General features: G+C 33.8%; 1 protein-coding gene across 2 annotated transcripts; it reads left to right on the top strand.

Moving 5' to 3' along the window:
• The first annotated feature begins 1,591 nt into the window (after nucleotides 1-1,591).
• LOC124360592 (plancitoxin-1) lies at nucleotides 1,592-25,041 on the top strand. 2 transcript variants are annotated; one of them, XM_046814337.1, is made up of 7 exons: nucleotides 1,592-2,170; nucleotides 5,667-5,862; nucleotides 6,762-6,999; nucleotides 9,834-10,031; nucleotides 15,095-15,200; nucleotides 21,146-21,278; nucleotides 24,923-25,041. In XM_046814337.1, exons 1-7 carry the CDS (start codon nucleotides 2,061-2,063, stop codon nucleotides 25,031-25,033), a joined length of 1,092 nt encoding a protein of 363 aa, XP_046670293.1. In that variant the 5' UTR covers nucleotides 1,592-2,060; the 3' UTR covers nucleotides 25,034-25,041. The 2 variants fall into 2 exon arrangements, with proteins under 2 accessions (XP_046670293.1, XP_046670294.1); XM_046814338.1 differs by lacking the exon at nucleotides 1,592-2,170 and adding an exon at nucleotides 2,252-2,448.
• Nucleotides 25,042-25,721: the final 680 nt, after the last annotated feature.

Below are 25,721 nucleotides of genomic sequence, written 5' to 3'. Positions count from 1 at the left end.
AGAATTTCAAATTCCAATTTTAGTAAATGTTTTATTCAACTTTACCATTTACAATAACAAATTTTAATTAATTTCAAATTATATACAATGTTTTAGTAAACAAAATATATTTCTATAGTTAAAATTTGGGCAAATCTTAAGAACAGCGACTACCGCTCCGATCGCCGTAATATTTTTTGCATTCTAACACAGGTTAACGTAATTTCACCGAAAAAAATAGTCCCGATTATCGCCGAAGCCGTTTTACTCCCTCCCCACCAAAAATATTTTTGGAAAAAATAAAATTAATAAAACCTGACTGACAGTTGCATTTATTCGTTTTTGGTGTTAAAATTAGTGCAGGGCACGTCATTTCACCGAAAAAAGTAGTCCCGATTATCGCCGTAGCCGTTTACTCCCCCCCCCCAAAAAAATTTTTGGAAAAAACAAAATTTGAAAAAAATTAACCTGACTGACAATGCATTTATTCGTTTTTTTGGTGTTTATTAGTTCGTAGGGCAGTAGTCCATGTACTAATTCTAGTATAAACTCGTCTTATCTATCAGTCATAAACGCGCGCCGCTTATCTTTTGCCTGTAATGAAACCTGCGTTAGTTCTGTCTGAAGTTTTGTGTGTGTAAGCAGTCATGGCGTGATCTGGGCTTGGACTTTGCAAGCTCGAGTTAATTTTTTTCGATTCTAAAAGAGCAAGCAGCGCAAAGCGCTGCGCAGCGGGCAAGCATCGCGTGATCTGAGTTTGAATAGGGAAGCTAGGGTCTTTTTTAGCGTGTGACAAGAACCATCGCACGCCATTTCAATAACTTCACTAATTATTCCTTGTCCATGTGGGTTTGTTTGTTTACGTCTCTGGCGGTCTATCGAAGCCGTCCTACAGGTCACGTGATCCGCCCGGCCAATCGGAAACTTTCCTGTTTGTCACGTGACTACTGTCAACTCATCAAAACGACCATGGTCGGCCATTGTTTATAGTTTGATAGTCGAAAAATCTTGTTATTTAAGTGTTTTGTATTGCCAACATTGTACTGCCGAAAAACTGGTTTTTATATAATTAGCGATAATCACAATTTTTTTCGGTGAAATTACGTTAACTGTGTTAGTATGCAAAAAAATTACGGCGATTAGAGCGGTAGTCGCTGATCTTAAATATTTACCAAAATTTGTGCAATTCTTATTTTCATTCAATTCCTTGTTTCCTATTGTGCAATTTAATAATATTCATATCAATAAATATTCTACCGAGAAAAAAGACGTTGTCACGCAAAAATCTTCGCCCGTAAAACCGACTTTACAGGCAACCATAATTTTTTTTTGCAATATATTTTAATTCTTTTTTAAATCTCGTCAAGACTACACTAATATTAGATTGGAAAAAGGAAATTAATATTTACCGTGCTGAAAGTAAAGTACTGCTAGAAAACTCAGTCAATTGTTTGAAGTAACTACTACTTCTCGGGCTATGGATATATTATTTTGCACGGGGAAAACTTTTGTTTCCCGTCGTAGAACGTCATGCTTGCTGTCTCTGTTACTGTATGCGCAAGCACAAGCACACTAGCACAGCCCGTTATAAGAACTATTCACCTGTGTTGGTCAGTCTCTCGACTGCTTTTCCATTTTATTTCCCTGGATACGGGTTTCTAAATGAGTAATTCTTAATTTCTTAAATTATACTTTTTAACAATTCTTAAAAATAATATATCTGATTTAAAAGAAAATATCAAATATATTCAGTTGGCGGGAAAAATTGAATGAATCTACCTGAAGTATCTAATCTAACGAAGTGTCTACCTGAACGGATCTTTCAAAACACTGACACTCTTAATACGGAATAGTTCTCTCTTAGTTGTGTTGGTTCTTTAGCTTTGTTATCGTGGGTTTTATTAGCGTTTATCAATTTCCATCTTTATTGTTTAGGTTAGTTTTATTTGTTGTTAGAATCAAGATATGTAATTCTAAAATATTGACAAAAGAATTTTTTTAAACCAAGACGACTGCTGAAGGAAAATTATTTATCTATGATTTTACTGTAAATATTTTTACCTTAACCAAAGAGCAAAAACATGAAGAATCTGTTGATAATATGTGTTGTTATTTTTCTACCAACACAAATTCGAATGCTTAGTACACTTTTACAGTCATGTAAAGATGAAAACAACAACTCAGTTAGTTGGTAAGATAACATTATATTGTTATTAGGCCTATTGAAACAGCATTGTGTTAGGTTAGGTACCTTTTGCTTAGGACAGGTCTAGTTTTAACAACGTTTTTTCAACTATATATCGTGTAACATACCTGTACATGGTGTTAGGGGATGAGTAACAATATTTGTTGTTTATGATTTGAAATGGAAATATCATTTTGTTCTATTTGTGTACTGTAAAACTGATTATGGTACAGGTATTCAGGCTACAGTATAGTCTTTCTTCATCTGTTTTTATATGTAAAAATGTAAGAACTTAGTTATGAATATAAAGCATTTTAGCTATATGTATTTAATAAATGTAATAAACGGCTGCAGTGTGATAAGCGTCCAACATTTGAATAACTGATAATATTGAATCACAATTAGCCTAGAACAATTTAAATGCTGTCAGACATGTTTACCCTGTTAAGTATTTTGTAAATACTAGGCTATGCTGCACAAACTTAATATAAACAAAGTTGTATTATTTTTTATCTAAAATGCGTATATTTCTTTGATATATGAAAAATATAGCTTCACTGTAATACAACCTTAAAAGTCCATAATGTAATTCAGTTTGACATTATTGTTCCAAATTAATTCAAACAATGTTAAATAATTTCTATAGTATTTGAGTCATGGCTGCTATAGACGAAAAGTACTGTTGTTTGTCAATAACCTAGTACAAAATAACGTGTTGATGTGTTACATTTCAGTAACATGTTACTGTTTTAAAATTTAAGCATACAAAAGTTTTAACTAACTGGTTACAATGTAACATAGACTGATAAACTAATAAAATTATAAATGGTTTAATTCAAATTTTCAATATACAACACAATTATTAAGTATTACAAAGTACTTATCTACTATTTGTTATTAGGCTATACATACATACGTTTTTATAAGTATAATAAATTGAAGATAATCTTAACAAGCGCTCACGTGATCTGAGCTTGAATTTGGGTACCATCTAGAGGCATGTTTCTCTTAATCACCAGAATAGCAGGGTTGCAAAGGCTTCTCTGACATCAGATCACATTGCGCGATATACGTCATGATTTGAGGTAGGGAAAATATCAATCAGAAATGCCCCTGACCTTTAGTGCAGACTTCAGTACTGCTTTCCTGCACTTTGGCATGCAGAATAAGAAAAACATCCCTTGAGATAGTTCCCAAATTCAAGCTCAGATCACGTGAGTGCTTATAAAGGTTATGTATAACTTTTTATCTACTAGTAACTATGGGCCTGTAATTTTTCATAGTTAACCCCAGTACTTAAAACAACTGTACATGTGCTTTAGTACTTGGTAAACTCTATGAGCTGTTTAAGATTTTAAAGAATTAATATATAGATTTGTTTTAAACATCTTATTTTTGAGAGTGATCCAGAATGTGAGATTGTTGTTTCTAACGTATATGTGAAATATTCGGTACTTTGTGGAAATTCAATATTTTGTTACCTATTTATATATAAACTTACTTGCTAAACACAAATATAACAGAATTTTTTATTGGAAAAGCACCTAAAATATTATATACAAAATTTTATAATGAATAAAATTATAAAAAATTAAATGTTAATAAACGTTAAAATGTAATAGATTTTTATTAAATTTAGTATTTCAAACATAAATATGATATTGAATATGTTAGAGTAGACTTCCTGCACCACAATAATCTTCTAGTAGACATCCATGAAAGTCATTGGTTGACCAAAAGACCTTGCTGGTTGTAAGTGGCCATACAGTTATTTGGTGGCAGTCTTTCCAGTACGTAGCATTAAGACCGTAAATGGTAACTTTCTGTCTGCTTATTTCAGAACTATCCGGAGCACACCAGGCTCTCAGGAAAGCCAGCCTTATTGGTCAAACATAACACCTGGCAATATATCAGAACAACTGCTGGTCTACGATTTTGCTGTAAGCTTTCATAGCTTCTATTAAACTCAAATTGGCCAAGGTGGAGTTCGACAACATGGTGCAAATGAGAATTACCAGACCATTCTCTAGCAGCTAGTCTTCTACCCTCCACATGGTCCCCAAGATAGGCTCTGATTGGAGGCTAAGCAGAGACCATAGAGCCTTTAACTCCAGAATTATTCCCGGCTTTAACCAATTCCTACAATTGATTCAAAGATGGTGTTTGGAGGGGCCTAGATTTCTGCTATGTCCTTATTAAAAACGTTCTTGTGGCAAGTCTGAAGAGGAGCATCTCGCTCATCTGCGGTTGTTGTTGAAAGACTCCTCCTTTGGCATAATGGTCAATTCCAGCAAGTGCATTCTGGTTCTGAATATGTTAATGTTTTTCTGGTTCCTTGTTTCTGGAGAGGGCTCCAAATCCTTACTTGAGAAGATACAAGCTGTGCTGTTGTACCCCAAACTGAAGACGATTAAAGAACTCAAAACGTTTCACAGTAATGCCAAATTTCTATTGTTATTTCCTGCCCAATGCTGCTTCAATTTAGAACTTGCTACATGACCTCTTGAAAAGGAACTTAAAAAGTAAAGTACAGGTTGTCTGGACGTAGAATGGCGAGGAACCATTTTAGTTCTGTAAGAACATTCTTAGTGAGGCAACATTGATGGTCCAACTGATTCCAGGTGTTTCCCTGGCTATTATGTGTGATACATCTTATCACTCTGTGGGAACTGCCATACAGCAGAAAGTTGTCCTTCTCCAACAACCTTAGTCCTGCTCAAAGGAAGTACAGTGCCAACAATCGAGAATTGGCAGCTATATACCTGGTTGTCAAAGCTTTATGTAGTCAATGGTAGGGGTTCCACCGTTTACTCAGACCTGACTTTTGGTTTCCATTAGAAGTCTGAAACATGCTCTTCACGTCATTTCCACCATCTAGAATATATCGGCTAGTTCACAACAAACATCTGACGCGTGATCGTACACTTTTTGTAGGGATTAAAGCAGTCGCTGCCTAGACTGTACCAGTTAAGTTTCATACTAACTCGTTGACAATAATTTTAAGCTGACATTCTCTTGAAAGACATCAATCATACTGACATCTACATTAAGGTGCTTTGTTGCTTCATAAATCTTTTTAGTATTTTGTCCATTCATTCAGAGTGTTTCTACATTATATTAGAGAAGTATTTATTTGTTTGTTTTACCTCTTATCTGAACAAAGTGTGATTCACTTGCATTGACATCAACTTTATCTCTGTCCTTATCTACTTTCTAATTTGCTGCTATCCTGACTGCATTGATTGAAAGAATGAGAAGGATGATAAGGGGGAAAGGGATAGAAATAGGGAGTTTTAAGTAATGGTAGAGATTGGAGGGGACAAGAAAAAAGGAAAGAACGAGCATGAGTGGTATAAAGGAGGTAACAAGAGGTGTGGATTAAGAGAGTGAAGCAGGTTCTGTCAGTAATTATAAAAAAAAATAATTTTCATGTGATTCAATTATTTATATTATTTTCCTTAATAAACAATATTATTTAATACATTGTTGTAATTCTTTACAGGTTTGTGATCTACAAAATACCTAAAATTAAAGGTCATTCAAATGATTTAATTGGATCAGGATTAGCGTATGCTTATATTTTATCTGGAAGTAACCTAAGTTGGACATTATCAGAAAAATCTATAAATGACAGCTCATCCATACCTGGTCTCACATTGGCACCCCTCTATGGAAATTCTTCAGAGGAAAAGTCTCAGGTAAGAGAGATGAAAAGATAATTGGATTTAGAACATTTGCCATCATTATATGTTACAAAATGTATAACAAATGTGTGTTATAATTTAGTAACATAACGATAGCAAATGTTGAAATCCTGTTATCCTTTCAAACCTTACATGGTCAGTAGCAAAGTTTAAATTAAGAGGGATGCATTTTCAGGTAATATGTAGATAGATACATTTTATTTAATGATTATTTAGCGAGTAAGGCCTAGTTTTAGAAATCATCACATTCATAATTCTTAATTACTGTTATTGCGCTCTTCATTTTATTCACATTCACATTTTCATGAATATAGCTATTTAATTCTGTGACTGGTGGGTTTTTTTTATAACAATTATAGCCTTGTAACATCCAATATTAAAAACCACTTATGCGTTTTAGTATAAAGATACCACATCAGAGAATTAAAATACAATACGTATACATCAGCATTAGCTTTGTCAAAAGTATTACTCAGTTACATGACACAAACGAATAAAAACCGATAGGTCTATCCGGTTTGTATATTTCAGTTGCACATAGAAAAAACATATAAAAGGTTTATTCACTATAGTCACAACCCACAAAGTAAGTTTTTGTTTTGTTGTATTTCATTTACTAAAGTGGACAGGCTATAATTTAGAAAGAAAAAATAAACTTTTAAAATTTAAATATTTTTATTTTTAGACAGTTTTAAACAAAACGAGAAATTCAAATAAAATAAACCATTCTGATCTAACATGAAGAAATGAAAACATCGCACAGTGTTGCGATAGCACTTTGAGGGTTAATGAGAGGAATTCATGTAAAATCAAGTGCTTTTAAGCTATCAATAAACCTTTAAAATATTGTAATAAACAGCATTAAGTTATAAAATATTGCGGGTGTTGAACAGGATGTGCTACATATTTTATACAATGACCAGCCTCCAATCGGGAACAGAAGTTTCAGCAAAGGACATACAAAGGGAGTCGTGTATGCCAGGGACTCAGGAGGATTTTGGTTGGTGCATAGTGTGCCTCACTATCCACCATTACCGAATACAACTCATTATAGCTACCCAAAATCAGGATTGAAGAATGGACAAAGTTACTTATGTCTCACACTACCTCCTGATCAGTTGGAACTTGTAGGTACTGATTGTCTTGTTCATTAAATATTTTCATTGTCACACAAATTATCAATAGTTTTTAAACATTTTTATTAGTTCACCTTCTTTTCTGTCTGTTAAGTACAAATTTTCTTAATAGATTCTTACACTTTCACTGCTGACAGTCTTTTGACGGCACCGACAGTAATAAAAATGTATTTAAACGTATTTGGACTTGGGTATTGATATCATTCGCTATTTCCATGTTTTTATTTCATACTCTATGGTTTATGATCCATGAAATGTTAGCAGTCATCTGGAATATCGGAATAAGGTGGTGTTCTGTTTACGAAATCGTCGCGTTAGCTGTTTGGTCGTCCTGCTATTGTTTTACTAATTCGTTGTCTGCATTGTTATTGTTTTGGTTGCTATTAAAACTAAAGAGTTTACAACAATTGTTTTGTGAGTAAACACAATGAATCGTGACAGTATTGAAGACAATCAAGTGCTAGAAGAGTTACTCAGATTTTCGAGTGATAGTGAAAGTGATGATTTATCCCAAGATGATTTACTCGTGAGTTAAAAAAAAAAAAAAAAAAAAAAAATTATAATGCATGAAGTGCCTGTTGGCACCCACAGGAGTCAATGTGTTAAGTACCATACATTTTTCAGAGATTTTATATAATTCATGCATGTAAGTTAAATTTTTCTCTCTTCATAATTTAGGATTCTGTTCCAAATGAATAAACGTTAAAAAAGGTGCTTACAGTATTCTTTTGATTTTCATATAAGATGGTAAATGAAAAATGTATTAAACATGGTATCATATTTAATTTTAAAAAATTGGCAGGTAAAAACTATTACTTACAGATTTGTTTGGGAGTTATACAAAAGATAGTGAAATACTGAAGCCTACCTTAAACATAAAAAAAAAAAAAACTGTAAACTGTTTGGCCTAGTTATGAAGCCACCCTGGCCCTTTCCCTTTGTAAACTATAAATAACTCATATTGCGTTTCTCATCAGCGTCTCATTACATATAACATAACCTCTCTTTATTTTTTACTTAACCAGTCAGTAATTTATTTATTTATTCACCAATGGACAATCCATGTATACAAAACAATTCAAATCAATTCAATTCTGTAGTCACCATAAACAACTAAAGATTTATTCTATATACAACACTTAACAGCAAAGATCATAAAGAAGTATGAAGCTGACAATTTGTCAGCAATAACATGCAGTTAATTCTAAGTTTTCAATGTGTTTATTCCTATTTAACATGGAATGCGACACGCTACAATCGATAACTAATTTTAATTTTAATGGTAGAATGAATATTAATGCATAAAAAAAAACAATAAATACCAAAAGCCTGTACTGTAACTAATAATTTATTAATAACTTTATACATGCAAAAATTGGTTTCTACTTGTAACAGAATAAACTGTTAAAGAGTCAACAAGAATAACAATGAATACTTAAAAAAAACTTACCAATAATGAATAGCTTTCCACAAGGATACTCAACATGAGATAAATTAATTTCTAATTGTAACAGTAAAATAATTATTTAAGCATCCACAAAAATAACAGTAGATACAACATATATAAAACAATCTTCAGATCAAAGATAAATAACTAACACAATACATAATAATAATTTAATGTGAGGTGAGAGATACGGAAAACATGATCAAGTGTGATCTTTTAAAGGCACCACAAAAAAGATTTTCATGCATGCTCAGACACTTGGCTACATAATGATAACTCGTTAATTGTACAGATGGTACCCACTAGCACTTGACGTGACCCTTGAAAGGCACTCCGCATAAGTATTACTTCACACTCAACCACTCAATTTAAGTATTACAGTAACATAAGATGGCATTTAATATTATTTTAATTTTATTCCCTGAGACCTCCATCCAATGATAGTTAAATAACTAAAAAATACCCAGAAGAAATTTATGGCTGTGTCCCTGGATAAAAGTCTTTATTGGATTGGGTGGTTTCATTTCAGAGCAGAAACCTCTTTTTCTGGGTTTAAGAGATCGCTGAGAAACCTCCTAAAGAGTTCAGTGTTTTATTCTCTTAAGGAGTTCCTCGTGTTTAATATTTGACTTCCTTTCAATTTTTACTTAGAAAGTTAAGGTATCTCGTTCTTGCTTTTCCTTAATTGATTATACTTAACTCCATCATGTTACTTGACAAAACACAATATATGTATATTTTTTGTAAAATTGTACAAATCATATGTGTGAATAAAGAATTGAATTGAATTGAATTCAAATGAAGAACTTTTGAAATTTAACTGCAATGCTGCCTTCATAGCAAGCCAACAAAAATGTTGCTTCATCCATTACATCCCGGACGGGTGGTCTGCCCCACCATGAATAAGTGTTACATAAGTAATTATTAGTTGGTCACCATATTGGAAAATGTGAAAATTCTATGTTCATATTTTTTTTTTTTAATTCTTTAAAATGTAGGTTAGGCCCTCATTTAAAATTTTCTGTAAATTTAGTTCTTTTTATATATCAATGGTGGCAGTTGAAATTGACACTCTGTATGCACATTTATATATCAAGTATTTTAACAATTAATGTCTGGTTATTTATAAATCAGTTATCCATTTCTTATACCGCCATTTTTTTGTTTTAAATTTTGCAAGTGGTTGCATAAATATTAAAATCAGCACACATTTTTAGTGCAATCAGTACAATGGGATTATGAGTTTTGTTCAATCTATAAAAAGTAGTTTTACTCCTTTTAGTCCATTTAAAAATGTTTTTGTTGGTTTAATTATTTTATGTATAATTCAATATTAGATTTGGAATTTAACAAGTACATAGATTTGACTTATGTGGTTGCAGGTACCCAGCTTATGTACAATGAACCTCACATATTTGCCAACCTGACATCATCAGATCTTGGTGCCTTATATCCATTGCTGACTAAAGCTGCCCTTGGCTCAGAAGTTACATCACCGCCGTGGTATCATACCCAGTTGCTCACAACTGAGTCCCAAATTAATTTTCAGAGTTTTGCTAAAGCATCAAAATTCCAAAAAGGTAATATAGAAAGAGTTTGATGAACTTATAAAATAGAGTTTATAGATTAACTTCTTCGATTACCATAGCATTACATTTTCTAAATGAAAGTGTTTTTATTAATTTGTAGGATTTAACTGTACATATAATTATTATAAGGCCAGCAAAGTATTTTAATTTATATTTTTAACATCTGTACAGTATTTAAACTTTTCCCTAAGAGAATTCAAAGTGAAAGTTGAACTGATCCTTAAGAGCTGATTGTGTAATGAAACAGCCTTGATTTTAGCACCATAAGAACAGTGTTAATCTGCATGCACTTTTATTTTAAAGGTATATTGAATACACATTCAAAAATTGTTTAGTTTTCTTTGTAAAGTATATAATGTTCTATTATCTAACTCTTTCAGGACTGTGACAATTTTTTTTCATTGTACAAGAATATTTTTTAGCACTGGGTGTAAGTGTGTTCATATAATAATTATAATTAGCTCACTTCATAATAATGTAATTAGCTCTTTTTACATTTGAAATTACTCACACAATTGTTCTTAAACATGTCAACACATGTTATTTAAAAAAAAAACTTTAGTAGGCTGCAGCTTCTAAAAGAGTAAGTTAAAAAGAATTCATATTCAAACTAGCATATACCAACGGTTTCACCTGCAATTTATTTGCAACATTCCGTGAATATTTGATTGAATAGCTCCCACGATTTCAGTAACACTTAAACTATTTTAGACCAGTTGTGGAGGAACTCCAAAGTCTTAAGTTCATAGCAGTCTTAGTGAAAGCACTTATGATGTAATACATAAGGTCCTATGATATTTTTTGAAATGGAATTAGTCATATGTCATGCATCAAGTATCAATTTTTAGTGTTCATGGTTCAGAGGATCAAAGGTTAAGCAAAATGGTGAATGATTCTTATTTTAGGTTTTGCCCTTTTAATAGCATTTCTAGTTCGAATTAGTTATATTTCTGACAGCAAATTGGAGTTTGCTTTTATGTCCCAAGAAAGAATATTGATATGTCTATATATAATTTTTTTGTGAGGTTGGGTTTAAAACAGTAAAGTTTTTTTAATTTTATGAATATATAGTTATTAAAGATTAACCCTCTTAGTGATAGAAGCCGCTCTAGCGACGTTCATTTGTTTAATATGAATGATAGAGGTCGATGCGTCGACGTTCAAACATGCCTTCGAATTCGTCATCGCTGCTCGGCTATCTTCGGTTAAATTCGGCCATTATTTACTGCATTGTGTACAGAAACGTCTCCTCTTTCCTCTAGATCTATCTCCAGATGAATTGTTAAAATAATAATTAACAAATAGCTGGTATTTGTTACGACGTTGTGTTTTACTCGCGGCCGCTAACCGCCGCGCCGCTAACCTATGAGTTGTGTCGGCGTGTTTTATCGGTGTTATTTCGTTTATTCCGATCGTAATACGTTCGAAATGGCGGATGATTTATGTTCACAAGATATTAGAAATGTTTTAGAAGAACAAATGAGTGATGTGAGTGACAGTGATATCAGGGCAGACAATTTTCCCGATGATTATAATTCAAATCCTGGCGCAGGCCATTCCCTCCAACGCTTACCAGGAAGACAAGAGCGGCTATGTATTGTATGTGGCCACACAAAAAAAGGGGAAGATCAGGATTCTAGTGTCCAGGATGCAATTCTGGTATTCATAGAGAGTGTTTCCATAAATTGGATCATTTTTGGAGACCAAAGTATCAAGGGAGGAAGAGAAAGCATGATAGTAGTAGTGCCTAAGAGTGAATGGAAGGATTTCTTCCATGTACATACTGTATATATTTCCATCATAACAGTTTTTTCAAGTAAAATATTGTGCGAAAACTGTATATATTATTTATCTTCATGAAATTTAGAAAAAATTGGCTATCTTGAAATCTTTGTCTAGTAAGATTTATACTATGTGGTTTTTGTGGTAAATTTTTTTTTTTCAAAAAACTGTTTTTTTTATTTTTGAGCAAGATTTTAGGGATATGTACAAAGGTAGGTAGTTTTATTTATTTTAAAATCGTTCTTTATGTTTTTATGAATATTTTGGTATATAATATGTTGTATTTTCAATAAAATTATTAATTTTTATTAATTTTTAAGAAACCCTCAGCGAAACACTCCAAATGCACCTATCATTCATAATAAACATATTCATCACTAGGAGGGTTAAACATTAAAAATTTAAATCAATATCAATAATACTAAAACATTTCAATACTTAGAAACAATAATAATAATAATAATAATAAACAAATGGATATCATAAGTGTTTAAATTTGCCATCAGCTGTTATGGAGTCTATATAAGTCTTGACAAAGAAATAAAATTATAAAGGAGGAATACAGATTTATCTTTTATTTTGACCACCTTGTTGCCTAGATTTTAAAATTAGCTGATTTACAATAATAACATCTAAATTAAGTTATACATGCAAAATTCCTTTTTGAAGTGGCAATTTCAAAATGATTTTGGTAATGTTTAATTGCAATGCAGACAGTGGTATTTCAAAATTTTGAAGAATGATCACTTCAATGATCAGTTATTCTTACTATTAAAAGAGAGTTTTTTTCAAAATAACTTGGGAGTCCTGATTTATATGTATATACACATTATACATACTTTAGATTGAGAAGCTCACTACAGTTAAAAAGTGTGTATGTTGTTTTTCACTTTGGGTAAAGGGGTAGATTGAAAAATAAAAACTTCCTCCTATACCTTACTCTTCAATAGGCTAAAATTTGTATTGGTGCTAAAATCTCTTCACTGTATGTCAAACAGCTTTTGAGATAATGTAGGGATGAACCTATGTAGACTTACACACAAAGACCTGACTTTTCCAACTAGCCCAATGTACTAATAATATTTACGATTAGTTTCATTCCCTAAAAGGGAATATATGCCTACTTTGCAGGCCACTCAGCTTGCTGCCTTTGTACCCTCAGTATTTGTTTTTCGAAAGAATGAATATCTGTAAACCTGATACAGTAAAAAACATGATCTTGCTTCTCTATCCATATTGGCTATATCATACTTTTTCCTTGGTTGTGTAGAAATTATATCTATATATATAGTGTAAAAGAAAACATGTTTCTTAACTTTGAATGCTTAGTATTTCGTCACTTTTCAGTGACATTATCAAAAGCTTGTATAAATAAAATATAAACAAATATAAGAATGAAGGTTATAAACACATTGCAAACAACAGAAACATATGGTATCGAAACAACTAAAATAAAACATGTGTATATATATACCTAATGAGTATCGTGTTCATCATCAGTAATAAAGGGAGGCGACATTCCCTCAACGATTTTCTGTCATGAAAAATTGCATTTAGTATGTGGCGTATTTTTTTGTGATTCCACTAGATGGTCATAGACTCATTACCGCTGATTGTTTCCTAAAATTGTTGTAGTCATGGAGTGAATGGTTTGTTAAATCATGCTAATGCCCAGTCCGTCTGTTTTTGTTTCTTCAGCTACTGTAAATATGCCGCCCAACAATGTATAAGGAAATCGAATTCAAAATCCTACATGTACACATTCACATATTTTGTTCATTAAGAAAAATCCAGAATAAACTAATTAGTTTCAACTCGCCACAGCTGCCATCTTCAAAAAAAGTTATGTGAAATTGCATGTGTAATATCAGTTGTCTAAAATATTTCCTATCTTTACACAGAACAGCTGATTAACAGGCTCTTTCAATTTATATTTTGTAACTCTAGAGACCAAGATGGGATTTTTCACTACTGTAGAGAACAGACCAATGGAGTGTAGCCTGGAGGGATTTTTGAAATAAGAATATGCCTATATTATATTCATATCGGGGACCCTATGAATGTCCATATAAAATTTCAGGTCAATCGGTTGAGTAGTTTACGCATGACAGCAAAACAAACAAACAAAGGCACTTTTGCATTTATAATATTATTACAATTTGCAAGAAAGTGTTCCGTAAGAAATTTTAAAGTTGGTCTCCATATTACAAAATTACAGCCTAATTTTGAAATTCAAAAGTCAAGAAGTCCACCATTTAAATTTTAATGTAAATCTAGTTATTTTTTAGATGTCAATAGTGGCACAACTGAAATGGATACCTAGTATAGGTTAGGAAGCTTCTTCAGTGAGCTTGAATTCTGATTAGGGATATTTTATTTTACTTTTTGACACTGTTATAATTTTATAAACTGTTAGAATTATTTATATTTTGTAGGAAACAGTTTTTTAGTTAATCACAATCAGTTTTAATACTTAATATCATTAACATAATGGTTACTATGAGGATTTTTTTTCAACCTCAAATCTCACACCATGACGGCCAGAAATGTGGCAGGTCCATAGTGTGTGTGATGTTTTAACTGCCTTGATTCTACTGCCAAATGTGAATTAAGGAGTTTTAATCATTTCCTGGAAATAGAAGGGAATAGTACAGCAGAAATCCGTTGGAGAATGTGCTGTGATTACGGAGAAAACATGATGAGTGATTGTATTCGTAAATCGTTTCAAAAGTTTAAAGAAGACCAAAAATCAAATTCAAGGATCAATTCAAGAAATGTCAGAGAGCTGAAGTCATTCAGCGATTTTTGTGGATATCAGTCATCATCTTTGCTTTCTTTACCACTCATGTACACCACCATCACTTATAATTTTTCTCCGTAAACACAACACATTCTCCGATGGATGTCTGCTGTACTATTCTCTTCTACTTGCAGAAAATTAATAAAACTCCTGAATTCACATTTGGCAGTAGAATCAATTGAGGTGGCCATGTTTATTGGACTGCAGAGCTCAGCGCAAATTGGCTACTTGAACTCGGTAGTGACAAATGGAAGATGCCCGATCGACTACTGCACACACCACGGACCTGCCACATTTCATGGTGTGTGACTGGAGGTTGAAAAAAGGGGGCCTTCTGGATTGTAACATTGTATTGGAATTAAGAGGATTAAATGTTCATATGTATATATATATATGTGTAATATTGGTATGTTTTTTGTTGAATTTGAACTATTTTGTTGTACAGAAATTGCTTAATTTAACATTTTTACAGATTTATACAGTGACTGGGTTGTAACAGTTTTGAACGTCAGCTTGCTGGCAGAGACTTGGCCAAATGGCCCGGGCCGTCTGAATTCTTCCTGCAAGTATCCATTTAGGTATCCATTCTTTATTACTTACCTATATATTGTGGAACTATTAAGTAGTGTTACTTTTTTGATTAATATTGCAGGTTTGAGAAGGACTCTGAACCAAAGGTTGAGACAGTTGGTATGGATCCTGCAATACTTACTATATGAAGTACTGGTAAAGTAACAAAATAATTAACTACTCACTGATGCTTCACCATTACTATCAGTTTCCTCAAAGCAAGTGAGAGAGCAGTGAGAGTTAATGAAGAAAACAGATTTCTGTCTTAATGTATTCTTTGAATAAGTTAACTTTGACACAATCTCTACTACCTCTATATCTGAATTTAAAATGGTAAACATGTCTATTGAGACTCGCTCTCAGGCCACAATGTTGTGCACTGTGGAATGAATGTGATACCCTTTGAATGAGTTAACTTTGACACCATCTCTACTACCTCTATATCTGAATTAAAAATGGTAAACATGTCTATTGAGACTCGCTCTCAGGCCACAATGTTGTGCACTGTGGAATGAATGTGACACCCTTTGAATGAGTTAACTTTGACACCATCTCTACTACCTCTATATCTGAATTAAAAATGGTAAACATGTCTATTGAGACTCGCTCTCAGGCCACAATGTTGTGCACTGTGGAATGAATATGACACCCTTTGAATGAGTTAACTTTGACACCATCTCTACTACCTCTATATCTGAATTAAAAATGGTAAACATGTCTATTGAGACTCGCTCTCAGGCCACAATGTTGTGCACTGTGGAATGAATATGATACCCTTTGAATGAGTTAACTTTGATACCATCTCTACTACCTCTATATCTGAATTAAAAATGGTAAACATGTCTATTGAGACTCGCTCTCGGGCCACAATGCTGTGCACTGTGGAATGAATGTGACACCCTTTGAATGAGTTAACTTTGACACCATCTCTACTACCTCTATAATAGAATCAAAATTATAAATAGAGGCAAACTTCTGAATTTGAAGCCGTTTTTGTGATGTACCTGTGAGAAATAATGTAAAACGTCATATAGCCTTTATTGTTGATTGGATAAATTGTTAAAGCAAGATTACCACCAGATTTGATGTAACACCTCTAGTTTTACCACAATTGGACTTCAAATAAAAGCTTACACCTAGACTTTTTCCAGGTAAAATTTTCTTATACCTAATTTTTCCTTTATTTACGTTTGTTTTAAGGCTTAAAACAAAAAAAAGCTGTTTGATTCACTACTACAATCCTAAGTTTATGTCCATTTTGACAATATATGATTGAGATTAACTTCAGGATTAACCCATTGCGGATCGTATTGTTTTGACACACGGGCAAGAATTAATTTACGGTTAGCTGCTGAACGAACAGCAATGGTGCGCCACATCGTATCACTCGCTATTGTATACTAGAAAATTCAGCTGTGAAGGTATTCGATCAGATGGAACATGGGCCTGCTGGGGTATCCGTGTTGTAGGAACGATAACACGCGAGCAAGGTTCCGGGGACAGAGATGATGTCTGAATCATAGTCTAAATAAAGCGGCTCGGGCGAAGCGATTACAACATCCGGGCCATTGTCTAAACTAAACCCGCCAACATGTACTTCTGCGTCGTTTAGTTCTGTGTCACTAACCTCAAAAGTATTATAGTAACAACTGAGGAAAACACCCAATCAGAAGCACTAAAAAGTAGAGAGTAAACTCATGAATGATTTTTCAACTTCGACATACAACTGCAATCTGTAGGATATTTATAAAACTTTTGAAAACTCTAAACGTAGACTGTTGTTAAACACTCTTAGTTGACAAGTGAAGACGATCGCCCGATCTATCAGACATTAATAGAATTATTAGGAGGGAAACTTAAAAGCAAACCGCTTTTGCGACCTGAGCTCGTCATCTGTAATACCGTGCCATTAGGCCCGGCCGCTGCGTGACGAGCTCGTCAGTGATCTGCAATGGGTTAACCAATAAGATCACTTTGTCCTCTTTTGTACTTACTCTTCCCTAATAAAATTCCCAGGACAGTGTTGTTGATAATTATTGTTTTCACCCTGGGGCTTTGCCTCATTACCTCCAAATTTATTTTTTATTAATCCTAGCAACACATGCCAAATTTGGATAATATCCGCCTAATAATGAAAGATATCTAGATGTCACGTGGTTCACTGCTTATTGTCGGATTTGTATTTGTCTTTAGAGCATTGTGACTGAACTTTGTTAAAAGAATAAGGAAAGCACATTGTGCTATTACATGTAACAACTATCATCATCATCATCATCAACCAAGTCAATCATATCTCTGAACTCATTTATTCTCACACTTTCTTTTAAAAAGATAACGTATTAATAACCACTCCAATTAAAAGTAGCTTGTTCAGATTATCCCCCTAACTCCGCCTCTTGAATAAAGGCATATTTCATTTCATTATCATGCTATCAGAAGACTACTGCTGTGTACATTCGCAAGTCAAATTTAAAGTGTAATCAGTGAAATTAGGTCAGAGCTAATAGCGCCAATAATTCTTTGACTAACCATTTCTTGAATGTGATCAACATTTTCATATGTGTTGGAAGTACAGGGACTAATGCCCCTGCATTTCAGTCATCTTTGATGTGTGCACTACCTTCCATAATGCTTTACTGCCATGGATTTATCATTGCATCCTCCCTTTATGTTATTTTCATCTCCAGGACCATACATAGTAGTTTCTGAAGCGACACAGAATTTAATATATCTACACTGCTCTGATTGCAACATAAAAACAAATTATTAATAATTTTTATGATTTTATCACTTTATGCAGTATTACAGTTACTTGTCGGTGAAATGTCCAATCATAATAAACATGTCATTTATAAAATCAGTATTTTCACTGTTTGGTGCTATATAATGGGAAACCTTAACTGTATATTATTTGTAACAAAAGCACTGCAATGTATAATACAACATGTAATAATAACAATTTTATATGCCTGTAAAAAAATACGGAATCTTAAATATTTTTAAACATTAGTAAAGATATTAAAATGTAAGTTTAAGAGTACAGTAAAATCTTTACTATCCGGCCATGCACCAATCTGGCATGTTCTGTTCTCAGGCACTTGGTGGGTGCTAGAGTGACGAGTGTCAGTTGTTTGTTTTCATGTCTCTGCATGTTTGTGAGATTGCACAGCAACGTAGTCACTCACATCCTCTGACCATTCTTGACTGTACAGTATCTGTAATTAATATAGGAATGTGTGAATAGTGTATACAATACAATTTGAAAAAAAAACAGTGACAAGTACATTCTTAGGAAAACCAGAAACATGTTAAATTGACCATAAAAAAATTATAATTTTTTAAAACATTTAGAAAAAGGTGAATAGTTATCTTATTTGTCTAATGAGTACAATGTTGCCCGTGCAACAATACATTACATTAAATATAAAAAGGACCAGATTGAGTCGTTCTTCAAGAGTAAAAATTATCTGCTGTTGTGAGAAAAACTGATATCAGGTGATTTTCCATAAATAGAAGTAATACCTTACGCTTACTGGGTTCATTTAATTAAGAAGCCCGCATACGCCTATTTCAGGTGACATTTGAATGGAAAAGGCTAAATTCTTCTTATATCCCAACATTATGAAAAAAGATGATTTTTGTTCAAGCATTGATTGGTTTGATAAATTCAAAAGGTGTTTTGGGTTTAGATTGTTATCCTTAATGGGTGAAAAACTTTTGTGTTATGTAGAATCCATTGAAGCATTTATTGCAAAGTTTAAACAAATTGTTGATGAAATGACCTATACCCAGGTCAGGTATACAAAGCAGATGAAAGCGGCTTATTCTGACAGCTTTTGGCAAAAAAACTTCATAGAATAGAAGGTAGTACCTGGCCAAAAATTGGCAAAAGACAGAATAACTTTCATGCCTTGCTGCAATGGCAGTGGTACTCATAAATTGAAAATGCTTATTATCGGTAAATCAAAAAGTCTCGGGCTTTTGAGAAATTAATTTGTCTGTTTTATACACGAACCTGATTAAGGGATGGATGACTAAAACTTTTTCACTGTATGGTGTCATACAAAATTTGTCCCATCATTCAAATTGGTTTTTATTATACAGAACTTGCCCCAAATGACCCTATTGATTATTGACAATTTCTCTAGACATCCTGATGAAGACGACTTAAAAGTATGGGAATGGTCAAATCTGCACATTATTCTTGTCCCCCAGATGCAACTCTGTTGCTTCAACTAACGGATCAGAATGTTATTCAAACTCTTAAAAACAGTTACTAAAAGAGCCTGTTGTACTGTGTCCGGTCAAAAGACGGATGTGTTGTTCAAGCATTGAAAAATACTAACTTCAAAGATGTCTTTAACTTAGCAAACGATTTGAGAAACTTTTAAACAAAAACAGTTGTTTATTCTTGGAATAATACTGTGGCCCTACTTTTATTGCAAGTTTACAAAAAAATCAACAAGACAAAGAAAAAGACATTGAAATAAATTACTTAAGAGACACAATTATTGAGCAGCATTTGAACAATTCCAGAATATGAATATGACAAACTAAATCGTAGCAGATGTACTGGACAGTGACATGAAGAATGAAGTAGGTGCGGATGGGGGGATTCTGCATCTGTTTCACCCCATATACAGTGAACAATGATAAGGCTCTTAATTCTTGTACATAATGTATTTTGATGAATGAAGATTTTTTTTCAATTCAATTCAAATCCGGCACTACCGATCCCAATATAGGGCTGGATCAGTGAGACTGTATGTCAAAAATTAAATGAGGTTTAAAGTATCGAAATAAGCTTAAATAAATTTTAGACAGTAAATTATTCTAATTTTAAATATAATCCCAAAAATATTTGAAAGTAAGTGAAGTAGTCTGTGAAGTTTTGATTAAAATCAGTATTTCAGATACTAATAAAGTAACTTGCACTCTTAAGTCTGTTTTGTGTATTCATATCATGCAATCAAAACAACAAACCATGGTAATTCTAAGCAATATATGGGTCAACCTCGATTTTTCTCATATTACAATATAATGTTCCAATAGTCAATTAGAAAAGGAAATGACTAGAATTTCTTGCCGGAAAGCAGTTATAGGTAGCAGGCAACTCATATTACAATATAATGTTCCAATAGTCAATTAGAAAAGGAAATGACTAGAATTTCTTGCTGGAAAGCAGTTATAGGGAGCAGGCAACCGCGAGAATTACCTATTAGTGATCAGGGGCACTGACGTGATCTGGGCTTCAAATTTGGAACTACTCGAGTTAATTCTTTTTCTAAAAGAGCAAGCAGCGCGAAGCGCTACGCAGCGGGCAAGCATCGTGCGTGATCTTCGTCTATACTGAATTGATTCAGGCCAAAGGAATAACACAGATTCCTTTACCAGATTTTTACGGAGATTTTGTATTGGGCGGATTATATTGGTTTACTTTGCTTTCCAGCATGTAATTATGTGTTTAAAATTGTTTTACATACATTACCTACATTATATTGTAATATGTAATAACAATTTATCAGAAATTTTTAATAAAAAATGGATAACGCACGATGCCTGCCCGCTGCGCAGCGCTTCGCGCTGCTTGCTCTTTTAGAAAAGAAATTAACTCGAGTAGTTCCAAATTTGAAGCCCAGATCACGTCAGTGCCCCTGATCACTAATAGGTAACTCTAAGCAATATATGACCGTCTGGCGGTTGCCTGCTCCCTATAACTGCTTTCCGCCAAGAAATTCTAGTCATTTCCTTTTCTAATTGACTATTGGAACATTATATTGTAATATGAGAAAAATCGAGGTTGACCCATATATTGCTTAGAATTACCCAAACCATTATATTTTGTTCACAAACAACATTTGTCTAAGAAATTTTACACTTTAGTAACTTCATATTTACTGCTTTTAGTGAAGAAATTAATAAATTTGGTATTTATTACTCTCTACATTTTCAGGGTGGAAAATGTAGACACTATAGACTTGTCCATTGTTGGAGACTCCTTCACCTCTCACAAAGACCACTCAAAATGGGCTATTTCTGAGACCAAGGATGATCCCTGGGTATGCATTGGAGACATTAACAGAGCTGTAAGTATAAATGTGGATAATACAAACATGTCATACTTCATTTTTTTATCATGTGAGAAACTATTTTTAATTTTATTGGTACTAAATATGAGTGAAAGTTTGATTGTTAAATGGAAAAAATTGCACTTCTAATGTAAGTGCTTGTTTACTAAGGTATCAAAGTACTTTATTTGCTTTTTCCGTTTAGTTTTACACCATACTGGGTGTGTCCTTTTTAAGGACAGTTTAATTTTGTTTCATTCCAAACAGCAGAGCCCCGGTAAATAGGATAAACCTTATAATGTATTACAATTAGTTCAGTTCATCATCCAAACAATGTCCAAATTATCATTCGCAAGGATGGGAAAAAATTGCATTAGAGATTGGAAGGCCACCAAAATATTAAAAGTTTAAGGAAATTATTGCATTCCCACAAGAAATTAAAAATCAGCAAGTTGAAATTTTAGTAGTAGACAAGCAAGATAATACAACTGTAAAGACTTTTTATGTAGCTTTAGCATGGGTAAGAATCATATTTTTGATAATCAATATGATAAACTATTAAGGTTACTCTAACTTAAAGAGCAAGTCTATCGACTTTCACTTATGTTTATTTAAAAGAAAAAAATATCAGAAAATGTGTAAAGCATTGAATAAAAGCATTCTTAGATGGTTGCAAGAACAGGACTCGCAGTTATCAATGAGGGGAGTGTATCTAATTTTTGCAGGCCGGGGTGTACACAGACTACCGGATGTTATTTTTGTAATGGAAGCATTTGCATGCCTGCAACACTTCCATGCCCAAGACATTGATGGCACAAGAGAGAAGGCCATGTACTGGTTTACAGATGAGTTTGCATGTCAGCATTAGCGAAGGGTCTTGACCAGGGTGACAAAGAGAGCAGGTGATGTTGCAGATGAAGCTCAGTTGGAATATAGGTGTGAAAGAAGAGAACTTAAGTTTACAATAAATAAGAGCAACCGCCTCAAGTGACAGAGCTTAAGTGTTAATATACACCTCTGGGCTCTGGGATTCAGGTTCATAATGCGAAAGCTTGGATCTTTGTCGCTCGGGCCCAATGATGGATACTGAAAGGATGAACCATGTCATCGACACACTCTTTCCAACTCATCCTATAAGAGATTTGCATGTGGCACCAGTTCAGGGCGTGCCACTGTTTACAGAAAAAGAAAGATGCAAGAACACTTTGAAACAAGAAGGCTCCAGGGCCAGGAGGCATATCCGGTGGAGTGCTGAAGGTAGCTGTGGAGGTGTGCCTAGAACTGCTCCTGAGGATGTACAGCCGCTGCTTGGAGATGGGCATTTTCCCAAAAATCTGGAAGAGACAGTGTCTAGTCTTGATCAGTAAAGACAATGGGGATCCAAGCTCTCCAATAGTGTACAGGGCTATCTGTATGCTTGATGTTGCATGGAAGCTGTTCGAGAAACTTCTCCTGCCACGTCTAATAAAGGTTATTCAGGAAACTGGCGACCTCTCCACATGGCAGTATGGCTTCAGGAAGGATATGTCAACCATTGGTGTCATCAAAGAAGTGGTAAGTACATTTCAGGTGGCACAGCAGAGAAACCACTACTCCAGGGAGATGGTACTGCTGGCCACTCTTGACATCAAGAGTGCTTTTAATTTGGCAAGACGGATTGACATGCTGGAGACCTTAGAGAAACATCTCAAGATCCCGAGTATCTTGAGTGCAAAATTACTTGACAGATCGGCAGCTGGTCTCTGTGACATCAGATGATGAATGCAGGAGGGAGGTCAGAAGCAGGGCTTTCAGGGTTCCATCTTGGACCCCGACTTGTGGAACGTTTCCTACAATGGAATTTTGTATTTGCCCCAGAGGCTTCCTGGTGGGATATGCAGATGATATAGCTGCAGTCATTCTTGTAACACAGAAGATGCACAGTTGGTGCTGAACATGATAATGCGGCACGTGAGCTCATGGCTTCGAGAACACGGATTAACACTAGCAACTGAGAATTGGTTTTACTCACACGGAAAAGAATTCTTACAGCCATCCAATTCCAATTTGGAAGAGTTGAGATATTACAAAGCCTGCAGTTAAGTACCAAGTTCTCATTTTGGAGTCATATCATATCCGGTACTTATCAGAAAATGCTACCTAGGTAACAGCAGCTTTTATAGAGTAGACTTATGGTGTAAATTGGAGGTCCAACCGCAGTGTGAAGGCAACTCTTGATGTCAGTTACCAACTCCATCCTACTCTATAGATGTAAGGTTTGGGTTGACACTATATAGAAAAAAAAGTGTTGAAAGAGAATGGCTTCTATTCAGAAAAAAGTCGCTTTAAGGGTTGCTAGCTTGTATCGAATAGTCTCTGAGTTGGCGGTTCAGGTCATCACAAGGTGGAAGAACGTAAGTATGTTTCGACAGCAAGGAAGAGCTCGGAGTTGAGTAAGCAGGCAAGCTGCAAAAGTTGTGAACATGCAGAGACGGAAAGTTTGCTGGGATGCTGAATCCCACAGAAGTTGGACGAAAAAGTTGATTGGTAACATGATGCAGTGGTTTGAGAGACAGCAAGGTGAGCTGGGCTTCTTCCTCACTCATTTCTTGTCAGGCCACGGTTATTTTGGATTGTACCTACAGAGGATGGAGAAAAGGGAGTTGCCCGCTTGCATTTTTGAAGATTCACCTCGGGATCATATGGAACATACCTTCTTTAGGTGCGGACGATGGACAGAAGACAGTAATGACGCAGTTGCAAGAAGATCTTACCGCATTATTATTGGAGTTATGCTCCGAAGACAGAAATGCTCAAATATGGTGGTTAAAAGCGTGGAGAAAATTCTAAGGGTGAAGAAGGTGACTGATCGTGAACATCTAATCGAGGAAAAAAAGGTAATCATATGAGAGCTTGAATAAGGCTCAAACAAAAAGCCTAGAGTCCAAGTATTGGGAACACCACTTACAGGCTGTTCTGTAATTTTTCAAATGTCCCAAGGACCTGCAAAGGAATTACTACAATTTTATTAGAAAATAATGTAATTATACATGTTTCTTAATTTTTGTTATATGTATAAATAATCACTTCATAACAATTTCTGAAACTGAATGCCTCCCATTCAAGTGTTTATTTCATGTCTCACTTTTAAATTTATCTATTTTTGGTGTAAGTTCTCGAAATTTTGTACATTTTTATTGGATATTATTTTATCGCTTAATATGACAAAACTGAAATAGTTTACAAAGGGTTCGACCTGACTGGAGTAGGAAAGAAATGGTATTTACATAGCTGTAGGTAATGAAGTGATTTGTGGAAATACATAAAAAATTATAATCACTAATTTTAATGTTATTTTTGTTAGTTACTGTTGCATTATTCTAAAAACTTCGATAAAGTATCATGCCACAATTAAAAGAAAAATTCTAATCATATTGTTAGTATAAGATATCATTTTGTTTGTACAGTTAAAAATATTTATAATTAAATATGAACAAATAATTTAATAACATTTAATGCACTAATAGGTTTGATTATGAAATATAATTTTAAGGACTAGATGTCATAGAATATAACAAGATTTACATAGTATATTTGTATATACATGAATTATTTATACTGTAAATATTTGCTAATTTATGGATTAATATTTGAGTTTGAGCTGACTATATAATTTGTTTCAGGTTTCTCAAGAATTACGTGGTGGTGGTACTGTATGTGTAAGAGACAGAAGCTTATGGGATGCATATTTTAAGTCTATCAGTAGTGTGGAAAGTTGCCCTAAACGGTTTTAATATTCAAAGAATAGATGAATTTTAATACTTTGACTACCAAATGACAAAGTGACTGTATGTACAACACACCACACACACACACGCCGTGCGCGCATGTGCACACGCACACACACACACACCTGCTACTGTAAGCTGTGATAGTTCACATTTTAAGATATAAAGGACAACTTCGGTATTAGTTTCCACTCTTTAGAAATATTAGTTGGCCAGACTGAAACGTAGTGGTTATTATAATTTCATTAGATTTGTTGGATTTTATTACTTTGATTTCATATGTTTTGCTGCCAAAAAAGTTATATTAGCATGATGTGGGATTCTCGTAATGATAAACAATGTGACACTTGATAGTTAAACAAATTGTTTACATTTTTAAACCATAGCTTGGATACTTTTGTTATGTAAAACATGTTCACTAACAATGGCTACATTAACAGTGAGTGGTGTATTACTTTATATAAGACACTTTAACACTTGATAGTCAAAGTAACATTTTATACTATAGCTTTGATAGTGTTGATATAAAATGTTTGCAAACAATGGCTACATAAACACATTCACTGCTGAAAAAATATTGAAACTCATTAGGCATGCTAGAAAAATTTGTTAACTTAAAAATATACCTTACACAGAGAGTGGGATGATCGATAACGAGTGAACACGTGTGCACGTCGGCTCCGTATTTTCTCTT

The sequence above is a fragment of the Homalodisca vitripennis genome, chromosome 4 (genome assembly GCF_021130785.1).
Source record: "Homalodisca vitripennis isolate AUS2020 chromosome 4, UT_GWSS_2.1, whole genome shotgun sequence".
Lineage (NCBI taxonomy): Eukaryota > Metazoa > Arthropoda > Insecta > Hemiptera > Cicadellidae > Homalodisca > Homalodisca vitripennis.
Note: the sequence above shows the minus strand (reverse complement) of the source record. Positions and strands in the feature narration are given on the sequence as shown.